At 37.4% G+C, this 20186-nt stretch overlaps 1 protein-coding gene across 4 annotated transcripts in view; it reads left to right on the forward strand.

The window, feature by feature from the left end:
• Positions 1-20186, forward strand: part of TBC1D15 (TBC1 domain family member 15) — a 79801-nt gene that overhangs the window by 17886 nt on the left and 41729 nt on the right. For 2 of the 4 annotated variants that reach the window (XM_086398678.1, XM_086398681.1), the window contains exons 1-5: positions 1394-1544; positions 3992-4090; positions 4640-4714; positions 9592-9730; positions 14728-14938. In XM_086398678.1, the coding sequence (XP_086254804.1) occupies positions 1497-1544; positions 3992-4090; positions 4640-4714; positions 9592-9730; positions 14728-14938 (572 nt within the window). In that variant the 5' untranslated portion in view covers positions 1394-1496. Of the gene's footprint in view, positions 1-1393; positions 1545-3991; positions 4091-4639; positions 4715-9591; positions 9731-14727; positions 14939-20186 lie in introns of those variants that run through there. The other 2 variants (XM_086398680.1, XM_086398682.1) reach the window with 1 other exon arrangement.

Here is a 20186-nt window from a genome sequence, read left to right on the forward strand (position 1 = left end):
CCAGAATCTCTTTAGTGTTAATAGTACCACAGAATTTAAGAAGCAATATAACACTATTTTTGCACTTTGAAATATTCAAACAAGTCCAGCATTAACATAGAAAGTTACAGTTTCTCTTTCAACCTTTCTCTGTTCCATTCTCTTTTTCAGAAGTAGCCTTTGCTAACATTAAAGTATGTCCTTCCAGAGCTTGTTGTCTGTTATTTTACACAAATAAGAGTGGATACAACTGAAGTGACTTAGCGCACATAGCACACACAGAGACACTTTTAAAAAATATAAATGTCATTATCTTATATATAATTGGGAGTTCTTTCCATGTATGCCTGTTTAATCTGTTTAATCTACTCAACTTCTGAGTACTGTTCTCCGAAGAATGAATATTGCAGATTGTATTTGATAATTTCTTTTTGTGGTCATTTAGGTTCATACTTTCCTTTTCCTCCTTTCAGCCCTACCACCCACCATGTTATAAATAATAGTATTGTGAATATTCTTATGCATATCTTTGTGTACATCTGTGAGTAAATCTGTATGCTTTAAAATGTAATTTTTCATTTCTATACAAACAGTACAGACTTGTCTCCCACCACTCCTTAACTCAGGCTGTCCCTAGTCTTTGCCTTCTGCTTAATGCTAGTCTGGTGTTTAACAGCTGTTTCATTGAAGGCCATCTAAGATTTTTGAGATCAGAACTTCTCTTGTGATCTTGATTACTGAAAGGACTCTTTTTTGACTTGATGTAAGTCTGTATCAGAAGCGATTAACATAACAGGAGAAGTAATAAATTAATGTGGGAACTTTATAGTGCAGTGGCTAAGAGAACGGTTCTCTGGTGTCAGACTGCCTGGGTTTCAGACTCTGCACCACTCCTTAACCACTCCTTACTATATGTATCTTCAACCTTAGGCAAGTTATTTAACCTCTTTCAGATTTCTCAGCCCATAAATGCTCTCCTCATCCTAATGATATAGTTATAATAATATAGAACCTATGATTATTGTAAGGATTAAGCTATAACATGGAATTGTTGGTTCATAAATGTTCCATAAATGTCCTCTGGGGAGTGATAATGGTGAGCTTTGTTGCTCGTCCTACATTCTTGGTCCCTATGCTATTCAGTCACCCAAAGCCAGACATTCTAGAGTGTGAAGTCAAGTGAGCCTTAGGAAGCACTGATGTTAATAAAGCTAGTGGATGCAATGGATTTCCAGTGTGTGTGTTAGTTGCTCAGCACTGTCCACCTCTTTGTGACCCCATGGACTGTAGCCCGCCAAGCTCCTCTGTCTATGGAATTCTCTAAGCAAGAATACTGGAGTGGGTTGCTGTTCCCTTCTCCAGGGGATCTTCCCAACCCAGGGGTCAAACCTGGCTCTCTTGTATTGCAGGCAGATTCTTTACCGTCTGAGCCACCAGGGAAGACCAGTAGAATTCCAGTAGAGCTGTTCTAAACCCTAAAGCATGATGCCTTTAGGCATCAACGTGTTGCGGTCAGTATGTCAGCAAATCTGGAAGACCTGTCAGTGGCCACAGGATTGGAAAAGGTCAATCCTCATCCCAGTTCCCAACAAGGGTAGTACTAAAGAATGTGCTAATCATTGGACAGTTGCCTTTATCTCCCATGCTAGTACGGTCATGCTTAAAATCTTACATGCTTAGCTTCAGCATTATGTGAACCAAGAACTTCCAGATGTCCAAGCTGGGTTTAGAAAAGGAAGAGGAACCAGAGATCAAATTGCCAACATTCGCTGGATTATAGAGAAGGCAAGGGAATTCCAGAAAGACATCTACTTCTGTTTCACTGACTACGCTAAAGCCCTTGACTGTGTGGCTCATAACAAACTGTGGAAAGCTCTTAAAGAGATGGGAATACCAGACCATCTTACCTGTCTCCTGAGAAACCTGTATGTGGGTCAAGAAGCAACCGTTAAAACCGTGTGTGGAACAACTGTTTAGTTCAAGATTGAGAAAGGAGTACGGCAGGGCTGCCTGCTGTCACCCTGTTTAACCTATACACTGAGCACATCATGAGAAATGCCAGGCTGGATGAGCTAAAGCTGGAATCAAGACAGGCGGGAGAAACATCAGCAACCTCAGATACGCGGATGATACCACTCTAATGGCAGAAAGCGAAGATCAACTAAAGAGCCTCTTGATGATGGTGAAGGAGGAGAGTGAAGAGCCGGCTTAAAACTAAATATTAAAAAAACTAAGATCATGGCATGTGGCCCACATTACTTCATGGTAAATAGAAGGGGAAAGGTGAAAGTAGTGACAGATTTCCTCTTGGGCTCCAGAATCACTGCGCCAGTGACTGCAGCCATGAAATCTGAAGACGACTGCTTCTTGGCAGGAAAACTGACAAACCTAGACCGTGTGTTGAAAGCAGAGATACTACTCTGTGACACATGTCCGGATAATCGTGACTGTGGTCTTCCCAGTGCTCGCGTATGGTTGTAAGAGCTGGACTGTAAAGGCAGAACACCAAAGAATTGATGCCTTCGGATGTGGTGCTGGAAATGACTCCTGAAAGTCCCTTGGATAGCAAGGAGATCACACCAGTCAGTCTTAAGGGAGATCAGCTCTGAAAACTTGTTGGAAGGACCAGTGCTGAAGCTGGAATTTCAGTATTTTGGTCATCTGATGCGAATAGCCGGCTCATTAGAAAAGTCCCTGAGACTGGGAAAAATTGAGGACAGAAGGAGAAGAGGGTGTCAGAGGGTGAGATGGCTGGATGGCATCACCAATGCAATGGACATAAACTTGGGCAAACATCGTTCGTTAGATGGTGTGGGACAGGGAGTCCTGGCGTGCTGCAGTCCATGGGTTTGCAAAGAATCCGACACAACAGGGTGGCTGAACAACAGCAACAAATGCTATTTTGAATAGTGTGATTGTGTTGATAAAAGGTCTACATAAATAGAAAGTAGACTGTATTCCAAACTTATGTCAAAATTACTTAGGTCTGGGAGTGACTATTTTATTTTCCTTTTACTTATTTTCATAATGAAAAGTAATTTCTAATGGTTTGAAATGGGTCCCAGAAATAGAATCTTACTATATCAGATAATGCTTTTAGCAAATAAGATTTAACTTTATAAACATTTCAATTTACGTAGGAATTAATTTAAGTCTCCCCTGTATTCCTGTAGGACATTGTACTGGGACCATGTCTTGTGTGCTTAGTCGCTCAGTCGTGTCCACCTCTTTGCGACCCCATGGACTGTAGCCAACCAGTCTCCTCTGTCCATGGGGATTCTCCAGTCAAGAATACTGGAGTGTGTTGCCCTGCCCTCCTCCAGGTCGTCTTCCCAACCCAGGGATCAGACCCAGGTCTCCTGCATTGTGGGCGGATTCTTGACTGTCTGAGCACCAGGGAAGCCTCTCATAGCCTTACACTTACCTTTTTATATGCTTTTACATATAGAGGCACTCAGCAAGTGTTTATGAACTTAAACTAGTTCTGATCATCCCAAGAAGGCCTCATTATTGCTTTTTAATATTCCCATATTATTCCATGAATTTCTGGGCCATTGTGCTATAAAAAGCACACCAAAATAAACTTACAGTAAAAACATATGCTGTTATAGAAATAGTTAGAAATCATTAATTTCCTATTATATTTCATATTCCTTATTTTTAATATTTTCTGGTTGAACCCAATATTTTGCTTAATGTTTGTTAAAAATATTTGTGTGAAATTTGCATATAGTGTCACATAACAATTAGCCTGACATCTTTGTTGAAGGAGAAGATCAAGATTGTGATTACATATCACCAGCCTTGCATGTGTAACAAAGCAAATTCCTTTCTAGTTTATGTTTGAAGTGTTTTTAAGTCTCAGTAATATTTTTCAGATAATGCACTTTTATATGAAATAATCAAAAACTTGATTCAGGCATTATAGAAAAACATCTCAAATATTTTAAGAAAAATTTTGAAACCATACTGCATAAAAATGGTTTGATTAATCTTATTTTTGCTATTTCAGATCATATATGAACAGGAAGGGGTCTATATTCACTCATCTTTGGGAAAGACCAATGACCAGGACAGCTTGATTTCAGGAATATTACGTGTTTTAGAAAAGGTATGTTTCTAGTAAATGGCTTTATTTAACAATTGTTTAAATAAATTTTTTAAAATAATTGTTTAAATTAATAATTGGGACATTATCAGGAAGTTTGAATTTCACATGTAACATAAAATTATATAATTGACAGTGGTTGTAAATTTGACATCAAAGTGATGTTAGAAATAAAATTCTTCAGATAAGTCAGTAAAATGGCGTGGAATATTTTTAAATTTAGTAAAAGTTACAGTAGTGTAATTTTTTATAATGAAAATCGGAATTTAGAAATCTGCATATTGTTTGTTGTCAAATAGTGATTGTTTACATATGGTATGGATATTAAGGTGCTAATAAATTTAAGAGGTTAAAAATTGATTTTGGGGGCTTCCCTGGTAGTCCAGTAGTTAAGAATCTGAGCTTCCACTGCAGAGAGCGTGGGTTCAATTCCTGGTCAGGGAACTGAGGTCCTGCATGCCTTGTGGTGCAGCCCCCCAGGGAATTAACTATCGGTGACTGAAAAATAAGATATTGCTGAAGAGTAAATATGGTTAATAATTTTTTTCCTAGGATGCTGAAGTAATAGTGGACTGGAGACCATTGGATGATGCATTAGATTCTTCTAGTATTCTCTATGCTGGCAAGGTATTTAAGGAAGAAATATCTGACTAAAGGAATGACATTTTTAAATAAAAGCTTTATTAAGATATAATTCATGTACCATAAAGTTCACTGTTTTAAAGGACATAATTCAGTTTCTTTAGTATATTTACAGAATTGTATAACCTCACCAGTAACCAACTTTAAAACATTTCTATTCCAAAAAAAGCAGTCACCTCTCATTCCCACTTAACTCCAGTACTCTTCACTCATTAATTTACTGTCTGTCTCTGAGGATTTGCTTATTGTGGACATTTTGTCTGAATGGAATCATATAACGTAGTTTTTTGTGACTGGCTGCTTTCACATAGCATACTGTTTTCAAGGTTCATCCATGTTCTAGCACCTGTCTGTTCTTTCCTTTCTTTCCTTTTTGCTGAATAATACTGCGTTTATGGATATGTGCCATATTTTGTTTATTCGTTCATCAGTTGATAGCACCCCACTCCAGTAGTCTTGCCTGGAAAATCCCATGGATAGAGGAGCCTGGTAGGCTGCAGTCCATGGGGTTGCTAAGAGTCAGACACGACTGAGCAACTTCACTTTCACTTTTCACTTTCGTGCATTGGAGAAGGAAATGGCAGGCCACTCCAGTGTTCTTGCCTAGAGAATCCCAGGGACGGGGGAGCCTGATGGGCTGCCATCTATGGGGTCGCACAGAGTTGGACATGACTGAAGCGACTTAGCAGCAGCAGCAGCAGCAGTTGATGAACATTGGGGTTGTTTCCATCTTCAGGCTAATATAAATAATGCTGCTGTGCATGATCAGGTTCAAATTTCTGTGTGGACATATTTTCCTTGAAAACCTAGGAACGGGATAGTTGGATTAGTTTATGTTTACTGTGTCTAACGTGTTGAGTTCTCGCTATGGAAGGGGTTTAGCTCTGTCTTATCTCTTAACTCACCTTGAAACTATGGCTCAGTTGTGTACATTTCTTCTCAAAGTATTAATCACATAGGCGATCTAATTTTATCTTCTTAAAGACATTTCTTGCAGAATTTTCTTCCAAGTTCCTTCTGAACTGGCTGCTCTCTTGGTTTGCTGTGCAGCAGTTATCCTGGGGGTTCCTTTTGCCTCTCTCCCACAGTTTAATCCCTGTTTCCTGTCTCCTGTGCTGTCTTCTCTTTTGGTTTACTCTCTAGTTTTGGTGCACCTCCAGTGCTTCCTCAGAAGCATGTATGAGACCAAAAACATCTCTATTTTCAGACTTTTTTTATCCTTCTGTGAACATTTGGGTTGAGCTATCAATTCTGAATTGATGACTGGCTGGCATAGAATTATAATTTGAAAAGAAATTACCCCCATATTTTTGGAAGTTACTATCTTTACATTTCTCTTATTTCCTTTATTGATGTTAAGTCTAATGTATTTGAATCCTGATCCTTGCTATATTTTTTTCCTGTTCAGAAGTTTTAGAATTACCTTTTTGTTGGTAGTATTCTAGATGTCCTGGAAATGTGCCCTTGTGGTCCTTTTTATCCTCTGTGTGGATGCTTGATAGGCCTTTTTAATGTGAAAACTTCTATCAAAAAGTTTTTAGAAAATGTTCTTGAATTGTTTTAGTGGTGGTTTCTTCTTCCTGTCCATTTTCTACTTTGATTCTTTCTGGAACCCTCTACATGTTTTATATCGGTCCTATAGTATTTTAATTGCTGCTGTGTCGCTTCAGTCATGTCCGACTCTGTGCGACCCCATGGACTGCAGCCTACCAGGCTTCTCCATCCCTGGGATTCTCCAGGCAAGAACACTAGAGTGGGTTGCCATTTCCTTCTCCAATGCATGAAAGTGGAAAGTGAAAGTGAAGTCGCTCAGTCGTGTCTGACTCTTAGCGACCCCATGGACTGCAGCCTACCAGGCTCCTCCATCCATGGGATTTTCCGGGCAACAGTACTGGAGTGGGGTGCCATTGCCTTCTCCAGTATTTTAATACTTTACTATTTTCTAATTCTTTGTATATGTGTATGTTATTTTCTAGGAAATTTCTTTAGTCTTATGTTTCAGTTCTTCTGGAGTCATTTTCATCTTTGCTGTTTTTTAAATTTTGAATGCATCTTGTTCAGTTTAGTCGCTCAGTCGTGTCCAACTCTTTGTGATCCCATGAATCGCAGCACGCCAAGCCTCCCTATCCATCACCAACTCCCAGAGTTTACCCAAACTCATGTGCATCAAGTTGGTGATGCCATCCAGCCATCTCATCCTCTGTCGTCCCCTTCTCCTCCTGCCCCCTATCCCTCTCAGCATCAGGGTCTTTTCTAATGAGTCAAATCTTCGCATGAGGTGGCCAAAGTATTGGAGTTTCCACTTCAGCATCAGTCCTTCCAATGAACACCCAGGACTGATCTCCTTTAGAATGGACTGGTTGGATCTCCTTGCAGTCCAAGGGACTCTCAAGAGTCTTCTCCAACAACACAGTTCAAAAGTGTCAATTCTTCGGTGCTCAGCTTTCTTTGTCCCCTTTCCCCCCTTTAAAAGAAAAATTGTATCCTGTTTTTCATGGATGCTATTCATCCATGATTCCCTTGTATCTGAGGAATTTAAGGATAATTTTTTAGATGTTTTCATTTCTGTATATAGTCCACTTTCTCTAATTCACTATCTTTCCCCCTGTTTCATTTAGACTTTTATCATTTATGTAGACACTTACCTTTGTTTGGTGATGGTTGTATTGTGGTGCTAATAAACAGCACATATGAAAAACTGATCATACTCTCAGTGTATAGATAGGTTTGTTGATAGTTGGGACTCAGGGTGACCTGGCTAGGCTGTTGCCTTGGGGAATCCCTGATGTTGAAACCTGGGTCTTTTTTCTTGGACTGGTCATGTGTCAGAGAAGAGTACAGATTTCTGCCTCAAGAGGGAAAACTGGATTCTACTGTTCTGGGAACTGATTGGAGGAAGAGAGCTGGGAGTCTTGCCACTCATTTCATGAACTTTTGATTCATTGTCCTGTTTTCAGTTATTATCTCTTTGCTCAGTGTCCCTGGTTGCTTGTAATCCAGAGAGAATCTGCTTTACCTTTTCCAGTGAATAAACCTCCAGCCTTCTGGACTCTTGTTAGTAGTCCTTTTTTCAGCTTGACCTTTATCCTAGTTTCCATAAGTACGTGATTCACCAGGTCCAAGCCTGCGGGTGGGGTTGGATTCTGTAAATGCTGTTTAGCTTTCCTCTTTATTAGTAGTGATGGTGGTAAAGGTTGCATTTTTTAAATTGGGCAAACAAGGAGGACTCCCTGAGAAGTGACATTTGTGGAAGGACTCTGAGGAAAAAGCACTCCACTTTATAATTTCATTCATTCAGTTTTTTTCTGCCCTATTCTTCAGTCTGTTTCTATTTCTTTATAATATATTCCTGTTCCTATAAAATCTTTTTTCCATTTTTGAATAGAATTACACTAGTAATCCATATTGTAAAAATTCAAATAATAGAAGGTTGAAGTCCTCCTTGACTAGAACCCCATCCCTCACGTGTTTACTGTGTATCTTTCCAGACTTATCAGTACACATTTCCTGCCTTATCTGTGTAGCTGTGTATATCCATTCATTCGTCCATTGTCCCTGGTTTTCTCTAGTGTGTTTCTCATTGTGTGTGTTCCATGCAGTTGTTAACGCTGCATACATTGTTTCAGGATTTCCTTTTATTTACTTTTACATATTGAACATAAATACACATGAACAGATATCAATCTTTAAACTTCTGCATAGCATTTTATTGGCTACCCCTAGTTTATTTACTTTTTCATTGATGGCTAATAAGATATGTTCAGCTTTTCACTTTTACAAGCAATGTTATGATGAGGATTCTTATATCTGCCTCTTTGTATACATGTGTATTTCTTAATGTAGATAAAGTTATTGTGAAATATGCATATTTTAAATTTTAATAAATATGACTCAGTTTTCATTTCAGTCAGTACTGATTATCCCTGTTATCAACAGTGGGAGATAGCGTTTCCTCACACTGTCTTCTATTTTTTAATTGAAGGGTGCATAAAAGCTGAAATTCATCTTGCTTCTCTTTATTTCTGAAGTTGGACATCTTTATTTGTCACTTCATGTTTTCTTCTTTGATTTGCTTGTTCATGCCATTTCCTTTTCTCTTTCTGATATTTGTTGATTTCTAAGTACATTGGTAGGGGTTATTTTTATATTCTGCATGTTTTCCTGTCATCTTCTATGTATTTTAGAAAGATTTCACAAGTTTTGCTTATCGTTAACTTATGTGTAGTATCTTTTGTTGACTAGAAGTTAAATTTTTTGATTTAGTCAAATTATTAATGTTGCGTTTTAGACTTGGTTTTTTTTTTTTTTTTTTTTAGGTTTTTGGTTGTTTTTTTGTTTTAGTCTCTTTTAAAAGAAAGTTCTTTAGGACTAAACATGTAGATATGTTATTTGTAGCTTTTAGGTTATTTTGATTAAGAGAAATATAGCAGCCAATGATGATGACTTCCATAAGTGGCTGCTGTTGGCTGTTTTCCTCAAATAACTTTCCTCCAGAAGTCTGGAGGTTTGGAGTTCTTTGCAATGTTTTTCTTGCTTTTTCTCTATGGTTGTAAGGTGGCTGTTACATTTTTACCAACATAGCTGCATTGAAAGCAGGAAGTATCAAAGCATTCCCAAGGCCTACTGTTGTCTTAGCTTGTATTTCACTGATAACTCTGTCTGTAGGAGAGTCTGGACACGCTTTTCTTTTTTTGTTAACTTGAACAAGGGAGAAAGGGTAGGAAACAGTGTTCAGTTTTGCCATCAGTGATGTCTGCCACAACCTACAAACTTAATTTATATAGAAGCTGAGAAGACATTATTGATTGAAATGAAATTCTAGTCTTAGTCCCTAAATATTTTATATGTTATAATTATTTTAGGACTCCAGCTCAGTTGTAGAATGGACCCAGGCCCCCAAAGAAAGAGCTCATCGAGTCGCAGAACATCTGAACAGTTACGAAGCAGAGTGGGACATGGTTAATACAGTGTCATTTAAAAAGAAACCACATACTAATGGAGGTATGATTTCAGTCTTTTGAAATCTTAAACTGATTTGCTACAGTATAAACAAAAGTGCAAAGAAAATGGTTTCATGCTTCTTAGAGGAAGGAGGATTTGCTGCTTTGATTAATATGTATAACTCTTACGTTTTTATTCCTTTATCATCTTTTTGTTGCCTTGGTTGTGACTTCATAAAGTACTTGTTCTGTTTAAGTTATTAATGGCATAAAATAGAAGCACTTTAAAAATTGCTTTGGTTGTCTCTCATGTATATTTTTCATAAATCCTGTAGAATTAAAAAAAAGTCATGTTATTTCATCCTTAAAGCACCAGGGGGAGATGGAGGATACCGCTACAGCATATTGTTCTAATTTCAGTGTTTACTGGGATCATCACAGCTCATTGCAGTCTCCCCTTTATATATATGTTCAGTGATTATTCTCCTTTATATATAAATTTATGTTTGCTGTGTGGTGACTGTCTACATGTAGATAACAAGAAAGAGCCAAGCCAGCAGTCTGGTAGAACACATACGTATACTATCCCAGATACAAGCTCGCTAGCCTGTCTGTGATGTGGCCAACTTACTGGAGGTCTCTTTAAAAAATACTAAACACTCTAAATTAGAGTTACATTTTTTTGGTTTTGATTTCTTTGTATTTTATAACTAATAGGATATTTGATCTTTTAATGATTTTGGTCTGAATTTAGGATTTATCGGCATTTACCATAGTCAAAAAGGCTAGCCAAAGTTTACTAGAATATGTATTGCTATGTTTAATATATGTGTTGCTATGTTAATATAAGTAAAATTGATTTTCATGTATGGCCTGGGGAATCATTCTCATATACACTTTGTACTATATCATTTCTTGGGAACAGTAGCAATTAAGAAATAAATAGTAAATCACAAACTTTTTTTTAACAATCAGCTCATGCATATATTAGGCAAACAAAAAATAGCAATTCACATAAACCAACCCTGAAGGTCTAATCTAGAGAAGTTAAAAATCCCTCACATGCTAAATATACTAAAATCCTGTGGTTTTCTTTTCATAACATTTTTACATTGTTCTGATAAGAACCTTCCCTGTAGAATAGGAATGCCAAAAAAAAAGCATATATGCATGCATGGTGGTTTAGTTACTAAGGCGTGTCCTACTCTCGTGACCCCATGGACTGTAGGCTGCCAGGCTCTCTGTCCATGGGATTCTTCAGACAAGAATATTAGAGTGGGTTGCCATTTTCTTCTCCAGGGGATCCTCCCAACCCAGGGATCAAACCCACTTCTCTTACATCTTCTGCATTGGCAGGCAGGTTCTTCACCACTAACGCCATGGGAAGCCTATGAGCTAGGGCTAGCTTTCTCTTATAGAAATACAGTGGTCCAAATGAGTGGGTTGAAACCTCAAGAAAGAGCTTTGAAAAGAAAACCACTGAATTTTAGTATATTTAGCATTTGAGAGATTTTTAACTTCTCTAGATCAGACCTTCAGAATTGGTTTATGTGAATTGCTATTTTTCACTGCCTAATATTATTGCTAAATCCTTGAAAATGAAAAAAGTTACAGAAATGAGCAAAATGAGTGAATTTTCAGAATTTCAAAAAGGAAGCATTACATGTTTGAGAAAAGTATCTGACAGTAAACATCTTTTTAGATTAATGGTTTTTAACTTTGGCTGTGCATTGAAATCACATGGGGAAGTTAAGCTGTTAAAGAAACTACCAGTTGGGACTTCGCTGGTGGTTCAGTGGTTGGAAGCCTCCGTGCTCCCACTGCAGGACACAGGTTTGATCCCTGGTTGGGGAACTAAGGTCCTGCATCCTGCATGCTGTGCTGCATGGCAAAAAAGAAAAATCAAAAAAGTACCAGTGCTTGGGTTTCATGCAGCAAATTAAATCATCCTCTGGAGATGGAGCCCAGGCACCTGTATTTCTCAGAAGTTCTGGTGATTTTAGTGTTCAGAGTTGATAATGTCTGTGTAACTGCGTACTGCATAGCTTAGCAAGAAACAGACATAAATGCTGCTTGTATATCTTGGCACTGTATGATGGCTTGTAAAGAGCCTTTATTTAGTAATTATTAAAAGTTAAGGACACGTTTTCTTTTTCTCTATTCTCTCCACTACTTAAAAAATTTTATGATAGCAGTAAGAAATATATTGCACCGTGTGGCCCAGTGTGCAAACACATGTACATATTTAACAGCACAAGGAGTTAATGAAGTACATGTATTCCATTTCTTCCCATTCCATCTCAGCTTATCCTTGGCTTAACCTCATCCAGTCATGTTTCATAAAAACTGCTTCTTAAGACATTTTCTTATCTTAATGTTTCAGAATTAAAAATTAGGCCATTAAATTTTTGTTCGTTTTTGAAAAGCAGTTTTTCAAATAAAAATTTTAACTTTATTATTATAACCTTCACATTTTTTACTTTTTTGGTGTGATTTACAGAGGAAAAGTTGGGGCAAACCTTAAAAAAGTTGACTATTGAAAACTTTTTTTAAGTTTATATTTCTTAGGAAATATACTGCTAAGTCTTTGTTTTTATGTTCTAGATCAGATGCTTTGAAAATACATCTTTCCAGAACAACAGACTGCCATGATGTTCTGGAAACCTATTCAAGTAAAATGTCATGACCTTCATGTTAATTCTGTTTAAGACATACGGAGACTTACTATTTTATTCACTTTTCTGCTGTTGTAGCCAGTTTGTTGTCAGTGTGTTGGAGGTATTTTTTACATGTATTTGGTAACATGATAAGTTCATCAGAACTAATTAGTTTCATTTACCTTTCTCTAAGGAGAAAGAAGGAAATTTGGGGTTAACTCAGGTTCTGTTAGTTTTCTTCTGTGACATTTTCTAGTTCTGGCTAGCTTGTGTTGGTAGACCAGATTGCACATTACTTTTCTGTTGACTTGTTACTAGGTTGTTATTCTATTTAACACACCTTTGAATACCTACTATGTGCTAGTCACTTTTCTAAGCACTGGGCATATAGCTGTGAATGGAATTAAAACTTACACTCTAGTAAAGGGACTTCTAGAATTGACTTGTAATGTTTCTCTCATCGTTTATCAGAGCTTTAAGTGAGGAAATGTGTGAGGCATTTTCTGTCATATTTAGTATGAAATGTGTTTCTCTTCCATTAACAAGAGAAAATCTGTGTAAAATTTTTACTTTGGGAATATGCACAAACTTCTGATAGTTCGTATAGTCTGCATATATTATTTAATATTCTTCATATGATATTCTTGCATTACTTTGGATTAAATACTTTTTGTGTAATTTAAGAACTTAATTTAAAAATTGTATCTAGTTTCTCACTGTTGTTTTGCTGTGAAAATATTTTTGTCTTTGTAGATAATCTAGTAGTATGAATTCTTTATAGGTAGTCGAGATACATTCATATGTAGGTGACACATGTTGGAATTCTAGAATTGTTCTCACTTTGCTGTTCGTTTGTAATGGTGTTATGAGCCTGTAATACAAATTCCAGTGAAACTTGATGTGTAGTCATAGTACTAAATCTGTTATCAGCCTTGGATATAGTTCACCATCTGAACAGGAAGTCGGCAGGTCACTGCATAGATAAGTTACTTTAGCCTTTCTGGACTTTCTTTCAAGTGATACTTGTTAAAGGTATCACTTGACCACATGTCCGTGAAAGAGTGATGGTGTCTGCATTCCCTGCAAGTAGAGGTTTCTGTAAGGTGTAGATTCCTCTGGGTCAGTTGAGGAGATCTTTTTGGAGGTGATGGAGTTGTAATGTTCCTGACTGTATAGGAAGGTGACATACATTCAGGTCAGTACCGACTGATCTACCCTTTGATTAAGTTCTGTAAGCAAATATTATCTATGTGGTTTATCTTTGTGGAATTGATAGTGTTGGGACAGAATTAGTGACGATTTTCAATAACAGGATAGTATGACACTTCTTATGAAATAACATTCAAGAAAGGGTTTTTTAAGATTTCAGAATCTTTCCTGCTTAAGGTCCGAGTTAAAATGTTAAAATGACATTTTTAGATAAGAAATTAATTATAAGTATTGGATAGCATTTTTTCCTTTGTTCTTTACATTTTTATTTAAATAGATAATCTTTAAATTGATTATGATATTATTCACAAACCTAGGATTTTAAGTCTCTCTAAAGAGCCCAAATACTAGGAAATGCTTTATTTTACATAGCTATAGTTTGACTTGAACTGAGGTCTTAATTTAGTAAAAGGTTGATTTTAGCCGTGATATTCAATGTATTCATTCTTTTTGAAGCATTCACAACTTGATTACCTTTTTATCCTCAATTTCCCACTGTTATGTGGGTTTTTGCAAATGTTAGTCTGTGTATTCACTCCAGTGTTACTTTTTATATTGGCGTACTTTTACCTTCACTCAGTGTAGTCTGCTAAAAATAATTGCAAAAGGATGTGAGGAATAAAGGTTGGTTTTTGTTTTAAATGCATTTTGTTTTAAACGCACTGTTGAAGTGCATCGTTTGATTTGTTTTTGAGGGAAGTGGAGAGGATGAATATTTATTATTTGCTCTGTACTTGACACCATAGTAGTTAGTTGACAAGTATTTTCTTTTTAATTCTTAGAATAACATTGGGAGGTAAGTATAATTATCTCCATTATACAGATGAAGAAACTAAGGCTCAGAGAGATTCAATTATTTGCCCCAAATAATTCAGTTAGTAAGATGGTGGTGTTGCAGTTTGAATCCAGCCTACCTGCTTCTAAAGCCACTATCATTTTGGGACAAAGCTGATATTTTAAATAAGGATAGCATTTTTTTCAAATTTGTATGCAGTAAGATAATTATTTTAAAGACTGTTCTTTAAAGAAAATGTTTGTTGCCATTTCTAATACAGGTGGAAGACATGGTAATATGAACGCTGCAGTCACTCCCTAGGTTCAGCAAATTTCTGTTAGGCAGTTGTGAAGAGTGCTGTCAGTACCTGTTAAAAAGGTGAAAAAAAATATTTTGCCCCACTTTCTTGTTTTTAAGATGCTCCAAGTCATAGAAATGGGAAAAGCAAATGGTCATTCCTGTTCAGTTTGACAGACCTGAAATCAATCAAGCAAAACAAAGAGGGTATGGGCTGGTCATATTTGGTATTCTGTCTAAAGGATGACGTCGTTCTCCCTGCCCTGCACTTTCATCAAGGAGACAGCAAACTGCTGATTGACTCTCTTGAAAAATACGTGGCATTATGTGAGTAAGTATCCAGCTGTTTTCTGCTTCCTGGAACTGGGTTGCTGTGTTGGTCCCGGGCAAGCTGTTCTCACCTGTGTTGGGCATCAGTGACCCATGTGCACGTTAGGGGACAAGCAGCTTGGCTCTTTCTGGGGTGCTGACTGTTTTGGATGAGTGAATAACATTTTGCCAGTTCAGTAATTTGGGTCTGCAGTGTATCACCTTATTACTGCTTTAAAGAAAAAAATGGTCCCGTATTTTTAATACACATTTAAATGAATGATGATACATCACTAGTTAAGGGGTTATATATTTACCAATTTTACCTTCTACGTAGTTTCTCTTTAAGAGTTTCGTTTGTAATGTTACAGATTTAAGTCAGGCAAATTTAAGGCCTTTATAAAATTATTCTAAGTGTGGAAGTTAGGGCGTTCTCACTTTCCAAAAGTCTTGTGTCTGAATTTATTTATGCAGGTGTGTGTGTGCACACATAGTTTTTCTGGCTGTCACTCTCCACAAATACATTTGTGATACCTACTATGTTCTGAGCACTGTGCTGGTTGTTTGATATTTAGAATCTAAGTGAACAAAACAGGCATGTTCCTGGATATCTACGAGTTTATGGTCTAGTGAAGGTGGCTGATAAGTAAATAGCAGTAAAAGTCAAGAACTAAGATGGAGGAAGTACAAGGAAGGGAGGAACGGTACTTCAGATGGGGAGTTGGGTAGGTATCAGGGAAGACTTTGTGGAGGAGGTAATGTTTAGGTTGAAACCTGACAAATGAGTGAGCATTAGCATGAAAGGAAAGGCGATATTTAGAGCAGAGATGTTTTAGATGGAGAGAAGAACATACAACATGCTGTAATCATGGAACAGGGTGTAGTCAGTATCACAGGTCTGCATAGTGGGGGAAGGGAGGACACCAGATTTAAAGATGAGGTCAGAGAACTGAGTACAGGCCATAGAGTGAAGGATCTTGTCAGTCATGTTAGCAGCTTGTTCCAGTCATCTAGAGGAGTTAATGGTGGCATGAACTAGGAGAACGATAGGAAAGAAGTATTGGAGGTATATTTAGTGTTAGAGTTTGCGATTGATTGGATATGTGGAGGTGAAAGAAGGGAGAAGTTGAGATTTTTAGTTTGGGAAGCTGTAAGGGTGATTGTTAACTTTATTAATGCCCTCACTTTCATAGAGAAACATCATGCCTAAATGTAGATTATATAAAGCTAGGAGTGATCCAGAAGCTGAGAGATACTGTTTTCGGCATGGAGTTCTCCTCTCTTGCATGTTGACCACCTCTGGCTGGCACTGGGCATGCTGATGAGTACCTGTAACCATGAGAAAAGTCAAATCTGGTTGGTGGAATGTGGTCTTGAACTGAGAAACTGTGAATAGGCTACCACCCATGAGGTTAAGTGGATTTCAGAAGGAGCATGGTCATAACTGGGGCAGAAGGCTTGGTTGGCTCTTTGGGGGTTTTAGCATCATAGCAAGCTCCTTTCGCTCACTGTTGGGATATAACTGTTAAGAGTGAGGTGAGCTGAGACTGTTGATTGACGCATACTCCCTACAGTGAAGTGGTAGTCCCTCCCTATCCTAGTAAGATCGTATTTTGGAGAACTGGGCTTAGTTTTAAACACTGTGTTTAAATATATTAGACTAACTATACTACATGGAAAAGATGACTAGTATAATGAGAGGGATCAAAATGATATCATGAAAAACACTAGAAGGATGTGGGGATTTAACTTAAAGAAGAAGAGTTTAATGCTGTACCATTAAATAAAACCCAAGCTTCTTACTGTGCTCAGTGACCTGCCGTATCTTAGCTCTGTTTATTTCTTAAACCTCATTTCATGCTATTCTCTTCTGTATTCTAGTCACATGGTTTTCTCTCAGTTCCTGAAAGGCCCTAAACTCTTTCTTAAGTCCTGTATGTATGTGTTTCTTTTGCTTAGATTCTTCTTCTCTCTTTCTTATCTCTGAGGTCTGTTTAATGTCACTTCTTCAGAGGGGCTTTTTTGGATCTTAGTCTCCTGTTTAATGTAGGTTCCCACTCCCGTGCCTTTTTGCTTTCTCATTCCTTTGTTTGCTTCCTTCATGGCCCTTAACAGAATGAAATACTTTTGTCTGATTACTTCTGTTATATTCTACTCTAGATACAAGCCCTTAAAGGGAGGGATTGTATCTATCTTATTTACATTTTCTCCTGAATTCCTAACCAGAGTGCCTGGCGTGTAGTATTTGTGCAGTAAATCTTAGTTGCATGAATAAATGGCAAGATACTTACCAGTTCTACGAATAATTTTGAAAGCATTGTTAAATAAACTGGACTCCAAAGATAAATAGATAAATTAGAAGGGAATAGCTCCAAAATAGAAATTAGAAGAAAAGAGCTTAAGAGATGGATGAGTTCAAGGACAGACTCAACAATCACTTAGGTGCTTAAAAGAAAATATGTACCTTAAATATGTGTTCCTGATGTTTTAATGAAGGTTGTAAGTGAAACTATGTTTCCTTCTCTGTATTTGTAAACAAGAGAGAAGTAATACAAGAATCAGATAGATGGAGATAAAAATATCATTATTGGTGAGGCTTGTATATGTAGCCTCATAATAATTCAGCCCAAAACAATCATTGTTGAATTCATCCAGCTACCACTTTTGGGCAATCACAGTTCTCCCTAGTGAGGGCAGACCACTTATGACATGAATGAGAGCAGGCTAGAAGCCACTTTCTCCCTTGGCAGGTGGATCCAAGAGGTAAAGAGAGCCTGGAAGGGGCTATGCCACATGTGCACCTTCCTCTTTTCTGACCTCAGCAGTTAGATATGTCTTTATTAGATGTGTGTGCATCCACCTGGAAACAAGAAGCCATGGGAATGGTGTTCCCCTCTTTTTTTCATTCAACAGGTATTTTTTTGTTGTTGTTGAGGACCCACCATGTCCTAGACGTCGTACTAAGTGGTGGAAAGGAGCACTTAGTCAAAGAGATAAGACCTCTGTCTTCACGGAGTTTGTATTGTTTGCAGGAAAGACAAACATTGCTTATACAAATAAATGTAAAATTTCAGCTGTTAAAGTGCTATGAATTAGAAATTTAGCACAATGAAATATAGCATATAATAGGGTAATATGTAAGTTTGTGTGTGTGTGTGTGTTACTAGTAAAGCTCTGAGAGAGAATGAGATTAACTAAGGAGAGGATAAAATGGGACAGAATGAGCTTAAGTGATTAATTAGAGCCTTTAATGACCTGGTCAAAGGGAAGACCCTAGCAGAGGAGTCTGACTCCCTACACTTTGTTTTCTCTCTGCCCGCCAGGGTTTATCACATTTATGGTCAACCAAAGATGTGACTGTTTCTAGGGGAGGAGATAGCAGTGTAAAGTGAGTCCTTTAAAAGCTACATCCCTAATACCAGCCACTTCTCTATTGTGTATTCTCCTGTGACACTGGGGGCCAGTTTATTCTTTGCCCCTGAATAGCCTGAAATGTACATCAAAAATTTTATCCTCAAGGCCCCTCTGTATTCCAGGCAGAAAATAAGCACCCCTTAATCTTTTTCCCATCATAAATTGTACCCAATTACATTGTGTCATGTAGGTTACCAGAGATTGTATGCCGAGTCCAGGTGGTAGGATATTAGAAATTCCAGATAAACAGTCACCAGTATAAAAATAAGTCACAAATTTGTATAAGCTATCTCCTATTATCAAATTCTTAGGGAGATACTAAAGGTTCTTGTTTTTTATGTTCACAACTTAGGATCCAAATAAATGGAATTTCCAACTAAGTCCAAAGAAATGAAAATTCCCAACTATCCCCCATTTTTTACTTTATTAGGTTTCATTTCCTGTCTGTGGAGCAGTTATCCTAAGCAAAATGGTGTTTTCAGAGGCATGTTCCTATGGTCACAAATTGTAGAGACCAGAAGAAGGAGAGTAGGCCAGGAAAAGCTTGGTTTCAGCAGCTTTACTGAGATCCTGGCTGCTGTGTTGCCAGGTCATCCTTCTTATCTTCTGAGTTCAAAACATCAGTAGAGGTAGAATCAGACTACGTTATCTTTTTTCTCTGATTAACATACATTAAGGAATGTGGCTTATATCTTTGGCTGTGATGTCTTCCTAATACTCCCTGAAATGAATTAAGGGCCTTAACCATACAGGTGAAAGGAAATTGCGGATTTGCTAGTGAGACAAAGGCTGGGGCAGCTATGCACGTTTCCTTCTTTCAGTTTTAGCAAGTGGATCAGTCAGCACAAAGTAGGCCAGCTTCTTGAGACTTAACTAGTTTCTCAACTAGTTTTCTTAACTACTGGGAAAAACAAATTGTCTTATTCGTTGATGTTCTGTACTGTTTGACTTATCAACATTTAAAACATCGTATTTAGTGGGATCAAAGAATGAGCCACAGACACATTCTTGTTATTTTTCTGGAACCAAGTTGGTTGCTAGGATGTCAGTGAAGGTTATTGGTTCTGTTAAAATTATTTTATATATTAGGCCATTTAAAAATTAATACATAAATATCCAAACAGTGAAATATTTCCTTAAAAAGCCAAATTGGTTGTATCATAACACCAGCCATTTACGAGATTAGGTTCTTGACCCTTATATATTCTCTTTGTGAGATATATTTATGTGTGTTGTGTGTGTGTATTCGTACATACATATGTACACATTTGTTCAGTTGCTGTTGAGTCCGACTCTTGGTGACCCCATGGACTGTAGCCCACCAGTCTCCTCTGTCCATGGGATTTCTCAGGGAAGAATACTGGAGTGGGTTGCCATTTCCTTCTCCAGGGGATCTTCTTCACCCAAGGATTGAACTGCGCCTTCTGCATTAGCAGGAATATTCTTTACCACTGAGCCCTCAGAGAAGCCTATATAGAAATTATATAAATAGGATTAAACTATACAGTTTTGCTGTAAATATTCTGTACCTTTTAACTAACCTTTTCTCCTTTGTATCTTTTGCAACATTATTATTTATTTAGCTTTCCATATTGATATCAGTAGCAATATAAAATAGTTACTGTTCCATCTCAGTGTGCAAACATTCTTCAGCTGTTGTAATTTCTGAATTCTGAAGTCTTTGAGAGAGGCTCACTCTAAAGTACTTCTGAATTTTCAGTAATTATGCATCTATAGTTAGGATGTTAGACAGTGGTTTTCTTTAAGTCCTTTAGTAGGATCTAATAGAATTGCTGATGTTAGCATCATTAAAAGTTCTATCTTACTGCTGCAGTGAGGTTTTGAAAGTCTTGAAT

This window comes from Bos grunniens, chromosome 5, assembly GCF_055505025.1.
Source record: "Bos grunniens cultivar Pamir isolate PY7600 chromosome 5, Bosgru_T2T1.0, whole genome shotgun sequence".
NCBI lineage: Eukaryota > Metazoa > Chordata > Mammalia > Artiodactyla > Bovidae > Bos > Bos grunniens.